Below are 7268 nucleotides of genomic sequence, written 5' to 3' on the forward strand. Positions count from 1 at the left end.
AGGAAAGTGGGACAGAAGAGGCATCAGATGTGGTGTGCAAGAGACAACTGCACTGGTATGTGCTACATCAGTGTGCATGAGTCATACACTGGTGCAACTCTCTGGCTTACCAGCTCCTGTCAAACCTACCAACCTATGTCAGCATGGAAAACAGATGCTAAATATTTTTCTTTTCCTTTTGGCACTCCGTTGCTTACGACGTTGAGGGTTCCAGTTGATCCGATCAACAGAACAGCCTGCTCGTGAAATTAACGTGCAAGTGGCTGAGCACTCCACAGACACGTGTACCCTTAACGTAGTTCTCGGGGATATTCAGCGTGACACAGAGTGACAAGGCTGACCCTTTGAATTACAGGCACAACAGAAACAGGAAGTAAGAGTGAGAGAAAGTTGTGGTGAAAGAGTACAGCAGGGTTCGCCACCATCTCCTGCCGGAGCCTCGTGGAGCTTTAGGTGTTTTCGCTCAATAAACACTCACAACGCCCAGTCTAGGAATCGAAACCGCGATCCTATGACCACGAGTCCGCTGCCCTAACCACTGGGCCATTGCGCCTCCACTCTGCTAAATATTAATGAAATGATAATGAACTGCGAAAACTGTGTCACTAAACTGACCAAGTCACAGTTGTGTAATGGAAATTTTGACACTTCATGAGATAAATTTAAAGTGAATTTAGCAGCGTCCTTGCATGTTATTAAGCCTTCTGACCACAGCATGCTTGAAACTGTCCTGCTGCTAGGTTACTAACTTCTTTTAACACTAGCATTCAGATTATTTTTAAGTAATCTTGGAGTTTTGAGATTTCAATGTTGTGATTGTTTATTTCTTACAAGGACATTGTAGGGTAGGTGTGAGAGGCCAGATCTGGATGGTTTGAACATAAGTAGAATATTTGGACCAGTTTAAGTGCTAATGGGTTAGAGGGACCTAAATTCAAAAGATTTCATGTTATGTCCCAAACACCAGACTAATAACAACAAAGTTATTTCACTTAAATCTTTACCTTTATTTCAATTCTTTTAGAAAATAATAATGTATTCAAGAGAAATATGGTAACCCGAGAGTTAAGAACTAAGATAGTTTTAGAAGGCTGATACAGTTCAGTATAAGAAAAGTAATAACTATTATGAAATTATTGCCATATATTACATTTGTTCCATTCTTCAAACCATATTTCTCTTCAAGTTTGTCAATACTCATGGTGTTGCATAAATCTTTATTGCATGTGTAAGAACATCGTGTCACACCGTTGATATCAAGACATCCACTCGATTCAGGTGCAGCGCAGCCACGGAAGGCTGACGTTATTTCTTGAGTCGCTAGAGAAAAGAAAAGAAAATATTTAGGTGTAGGTATGGCTATGCAAAAGATTAAGGTATAACTGCATGGTTAAGTTTATTTTAGTGCCATGTAGTTATTAGATTTAGCTGCCACTGTGTGGCATCTTGTGCAAGAGTCTTGTGCTAGAGTCTAAGATTAAGAGAGAAAGCTAATGTGTATAACTCTTGTTTGCAATAAGTTTTGTGTGTTTGCCATGTTTTTTGGCATACAAATTGATACTTTCTTAGCCTTGTGAAGGTATATCTATATACATAAATGTGTAATGGTGTCTGTCTGTGTGTGTGAATCGTTCGAAAATTCAATGCTCAGTTGGCATCGATTTTTGTGAGCTTAATCGGGTGTTTGAATGGAAATTCTCATAACGATGTTATTTTTTCACATGTAAAATTTCAACAAAATTGATGGGTAACACTTCGCACGGGGAACATAGATGATTTCAGTACAAGATCAGAGGTGGGCTTAACTTCAACATGGAAAACGCAAGCAACGCCGGGTCCAACAGCTAGTATTAGGATATTTTTACAGGAAGAAAGAAAAAACATTGAAAGTATAAAAGATCAAATCGTCCCACTAATTACTTTGCCAAGGAATAAAAAAAAGAAAAGGGAGGATGGGGATTAAGCAGCAGAAAATAGGGTGGAGGGACTAAGGGGGTTGTACACGTCAGAACAAATGGCATGTTCAGATGTGCCTCTTGTGAGATTAAAATTCAAACAACCTGGAGCAACTTGTACACCAAAATAACTTTGGAGGATCTGAAGTCCCATGTGAAATAGTGCAGGGTTTGCAAACATGTTTGCATTACATATTTACACTATATAGATATACTGATAACTCTTTTGTTGGTGAGAGCACTTGTGTATATGTGTTGTCACTGGTGGGAGCTCTTGTGTATATGCACTGTTGCTGATGAGAGCTCTTTTGTATACATGCTGTTGCTGGTGGGAGGTCTTGTGTATGCATGCTGATATGTATACAGGTTAGCATCATGAAAGTTGGGATAGACCCTGGCATACATTCGGCTACCAAACAATGGTATCTTGAGAATAAAGACATATGGAGAGGTGGGAGGGGTTAGGCTCTGATAGAAGCTCCAGATCAAACACTGTTCAGTTCAAACATTCTTTACTTCACTCCCACCCCCACCCCCACCCATCTGCTTGCCAACGCTGCCCCTCTCCACCCTCCTTTTACCATCACCTCCTCCTCAAAGCAACTCTCTCACACCAAAATACCTGTGTCCCTCCATCCCCCACCTCTCTATCACTCTTCCCAATACTACTCACTCCCTGGAACACTTCCCTCTCTTCCACTGTCTTCTCTCCCCAACCCCCTCTTCCTCTCCCTTCATTGCCCCCTAATCCCAGTATTCCTCTCCCTCCCTTCCACCTTTGTCATAGAATCCATAAGAAAAGGAATTTGCTACCAAAGACAGCTCTCCTTCCTATGACACTATGCACCAACATATTCCAGCAATTTCCTAAGTCAACACCTGGTGATAACTGATAGACAGACAAATCAGTTTGCAGATTGTCCTGGATAAGCTAATCCTCAACATCAAAGTCTTTGATCTTCTCAAGGAGTTTCCCTAATGTGGCTGTTGTCATTAAACAATGATCTAAGTTGGTGATGTTTAGCCAAACTGTGTCCATAGAAAGAAATGGGATTTCAATCAATAAGGAGGTCGCCATCGTGAGTCAAACCGTGCAGTGTAAACACTTTCTCTGTTGGGGGAGACAGACTTAAGTATTGCACACATATACACACACACACAGAAACACATACAAACATATGCAAACATATACACAGATATAAACACAGACACATACATATGCAAGCATAAACTAACACGCACACACACACACACACACACGCGTGCATGCGCACAGACATACACACATACAACCACACTCAGTCATCTTCTTATCCTCCTCCTATTCTGTACCTTGTATTTTCCCCTCTTTCCTCCCCCTCACACTGACCCTCTCTATTTCATTCCGTCTCTTTTTTTCTTTCTCCCTCTACAGCTTTCTCTCCTCCCTCTCTCTCCTCCCCATAGTATATCTATTCCTTTCTTGCTTTCTCCCTCTCCTTCTCTCTTCTTAGTTTCCATACCATTAAAAGGTGGAAATCTGGCCTGATTCCAAAATGGTATGATATGTTGAGCTGCAGCCTCTAGGAGTAAAGTTGAAAAAGTGTGACACACTGACATTCGCATTTATTATATTAGATGAAATGAATGAGAAGCACTTTTACTTACCTGTGTTTCTCAAAGTTCTTATGAGACAAGAAAATGAACATCTGTACATTTTTGATGTTTCGTTGAAATGCTCGCTACACTCTATACCTTGTTTGGTTGAGGTGATGGTGTATTGGCAGCTATAACACATTTGACGGCATTCTGTAAAGTAGGTAGACATAGACAAATCAATGTGCACACACACACAAATACTAGCAGTAGATTTGAGGAACCGCTACTACTATTACTACTGCTAAGGAATTAACGAAAGGATTGTCCACAATTAAAAATCTGATTGTAATCCATCCATCCATCTACTCTGCTTGCTTTTCCTGGGAGGGTCTGGGGACAAAGTCCTCAGGCACCTTCATCATAGGGTCCTACCAGAAACAATTGTCATTACAGTTTGTTCGAATTCCCCAACATGACCAACCGAGACTAATGGATATTATCTGACCAATTTGTCATTTGTATGATTTGGAAGCACCAGCTCAGACTACTTGGCCATGTTGATTGGTTTTCTTAGTTAGATCCTCTGTACCTTGTTCTCTTCACTGAGGCTCCAGCTGGGCCGACGGCTTGTGCTGGTTGACCTCATGCCACAAGGTCATGGCAGAGGAGGAGGAGAAGGTATGAGGGGCAGCTGAAAAGTTCTTGGCCTTAAGGGTATTGTGAAAGGCCTAGCTGGAGGCCCAACCTTCCAAGTTCTGGGCTGAGAAAAACTGAAGGACTGCTGCAGTAAGTGTGTGAATCTGAGAGGGGGGTGGTGGGATATGTTGAATAAAATCATAATTAACTGATCCTCCTGTATTTTCTTTTACCCAAATCCAGAAACTTTTCAGCACTCCCTTGTATCTCGTGGAGGGGGGACTAACTAGGACTCTGTTTGATGGGTCACCCAAGTGGACCTGGTAATATACCTACAAATGGTAAATCCAACAACATGCTGCAATGGTGCCTACCCCTCCACACACACATCTTAGTTTTGATGTACCTCTAGTCAGTTCTCCTGATTGGCTTGGCTTGAAGAATCCATTTGGTGTTTCCTTACTGTGGCATACAATGACCACTTCAATTGAGTTATGACAAGTGTACCACTTGATTTAATCATTAGCCATTGATCAGGACCAGAATCCAAGTCAAAAGTGCAGAAAGAGCAAAAATATAGCAGGGGAGAGAAGTAAACAAGATTTAAGATTGAAAAACGGTTTCATGTAATGAATGAAAAGAAATATTGAGATCAAAAGGGCGTCTTTGAAGCTTCTTCCCAGCAATTGATTGACCAAACAAGGGAAATTCATATAAGTGCTTTGATTACAGGATTAGAGGTTGGTGAAATTCGGAGAAGAATTAAAATGAACAAGAAGAGTGTGAAACAACAGCGGCAGAAAATAGTAATGAAGGGGTAAGAGATAAAGACAATGAAAAACAAGGAAATCATTATATGCCTGAGAATGTTGATGAAGATAGAGAAGAGAGAAGATGATCTAGTTGGACAAGAGGCAGTAAACGTTGCACATTACTTAAATGGTGAAGAGGAGTTTCTAGAAATACTGCAAGGTAAAATATGTGATGAGAGCAATGAAGTACCATGAAATGTCAAATATAAGGACAGAGGAAAAGTAAAGAGAGCCATAGCAAAATAAATGACATTTTGAGTTTGGTTAAAATAGTGGATATTAGTGAGAGGAACCGTGGTTAATATTGTAGCTGAAATAATAGAATACAAGTGGAAGACTGTTGAAGAAAAGGAGGGGAATGAAAAGAACGAACCAAACTGGAGGAAGAGAATATGAATGAAGTTGGAAAAGACACAGAAAGAACTGGGACAATTGAATAGGATAATGAGAGGAGAGCTCAAGAATGAGATAATAATCAGAAAATTGAATAGGCAGTACAGGTTAGAAGAAAGGGGGAAACAAACAGTACATGAAGAATTGTCACAAAGGGTGTCAGCATTAAAGGCCAAACTGAAAAGATATGATGCTAGATACAAAGGTCTTGAACGGAATGGATTGTTTCTGTAAAATAGATGTTTTTTTGAGGATATAGAAAGGGAGAAAACGTCAGGAACTGATTCCTGATGCCCAAGAAAGTAAAGTGTTTTAGGGAGAACTTTTGGAACAGGCCAGTGAGACATAAAGTGCAAATTGGCCAAGACAGGTGAAGAGACAACTTGCAATTGTAGCAAGACAAAAAGGACGTCAGAATTTATGTAATTAGTGAGACTGGAGTTTAAAAAAATATAGCAAATTGGAAAGAACCCAGCCCAAGTGGAGTATAGGGTTATTGGCTGAAGAATTTTACACAGTTGCATAAAAGGATCACTACACGTATGGATGAATGCCTGCAGAAGGGTCATGTCGCTGCTTTCATGACAAGTGGACAATGTTATGTCTCAGGGACCCTAACAAAGTAAATTGGTATCAATTTTTGTGACTTGTTTACCACTTATGAGGACACTTTCGATTGGTCGCTTGGCAGAAAAGTTATATAACCACCTGGTAAGTAACAATCAACTTCTAGTGGAAAAGAAAGGATGCAGAAAGCAAAGTAGGGCAACAAAAGACCACTTATTAAATAAAGAAGAAGAAGAAGAAGAAGCTTTGTCTTACCTGCTGAAGCCAGAATGAGAAGAAGGAAAGTCAAGACGACAACCATGGTTGATGGTACCTGCCAGAGTCTCTTGATGTTGTTGGTGGTCAGAGTTTGAATGAAAATTGTTCTCCTGACAGAATGCTGATCCTGCTTTTACCTTACAAGGAGTTGGGAAGAAGACAGAAAGGAAAGCAGAAACAAGTTAGCCTTCTTTTTTAAAAAAAATTTATTTACATTTCAGACAAGTACTGTGTCAATAGAGACTAAGAAATCCAGTTGAGAGCAGTATTCCAACCTGTGCTTCCACACACCTGTCTGACCACCATGTGAATAAGGTCTCTGAAGTGCATTCTTGTTCTGCAGGCGTGGATTTGTTTTGCTTTCAGGTTTCTTTTGTTTTTCTTTATTTATTTTTGCTATTATCATTACTATTATTATTATTATTATTGTTTTCCCTGTTGCCTTGTTTTAAATCCAGTTCAGATGAATCAATAAAGAGATTCTGTTGAAGTAGGTGAACTTTTCAGAAAAATGATTCACATAAAACGAATAAAATAAATGAAATATGTAGGAAACAAACTCTCCCCACCTCTCTCTCTCTCTCTCTCCTCTCTCTCTCTCTCTCTCTCTCTCTCTCTCTCTCTCTCTCTCTCTCTCTCTCTCTCTCTCTCTATATATATATATATATATATATATATATGTATATATATATATATATATATATATATATATATATATATATATGTATATATATATATATATATATATATATATATATATATGTATATATATATATATATATATATATATATATATATATGTATATATATATATGTATATATATATATGTATATATATATATATGTATATATATATATATATATATATATATATATTTATGTATATATATATATATATGTATATATATATATACATAAATATATATATATATATATATATATATACATATATATATATATATACATATATATATATATATATGTATATATATATATATATGTATATATATATATATATGTATATATATATATATATATACTATATATATATATATATATATATATATAT

The 7268-nt window shown here is 38.0% G+C and overlaps 1 protein-coding gene across 1 annotated transcript in view; it reads right to left on the reverse strand.

Moving 5' to 3' along the window:
* Window positions 1-986: 986 nt before the first annotated feature.
* Window positions 987-7268, reverse strand: part of LOC106874799 (uncharacterized) — a 14522-nt gene continuing 8240 nt past the window's right edge. The window contains exons 2-4 of the mRNA XM_089364068.1: window positions 6197-6336; window positions 3603-3743; window positions 987-1320 (exon numbers count right to left, since the gene is read on the reverse strand). Of these exons, the coding sequence (XP_089220194.1) occupies window positions 1073-1320; window positions 3603-3743; window positions 6197-6242 (435 nt within the window). The 5' untranslated portion in view covers window positions 6243-6336 and the 3' untranslated portion in view covers window positions 987-1072. The remainder of the gene's footprint in view (window positions 1321-3602; window positions 3744-6196; window positions 6337-7268) is intronic.

The sequence above is a fragment of the Octopus bimaculoides genome, chromosome 16, assembly GCF_046866305.1.
Source record: "Octopus bimaculoides isolate indiv1 chromosome 16, ASM4686630v1, whole genome shotgun sequence".
Lineage (NCBI taxonomy): Eukaryota > Metazoa > Mollusca > Cephalopoda > Octopoda > Octopodidae > Octopus > Octopus bimaculoides.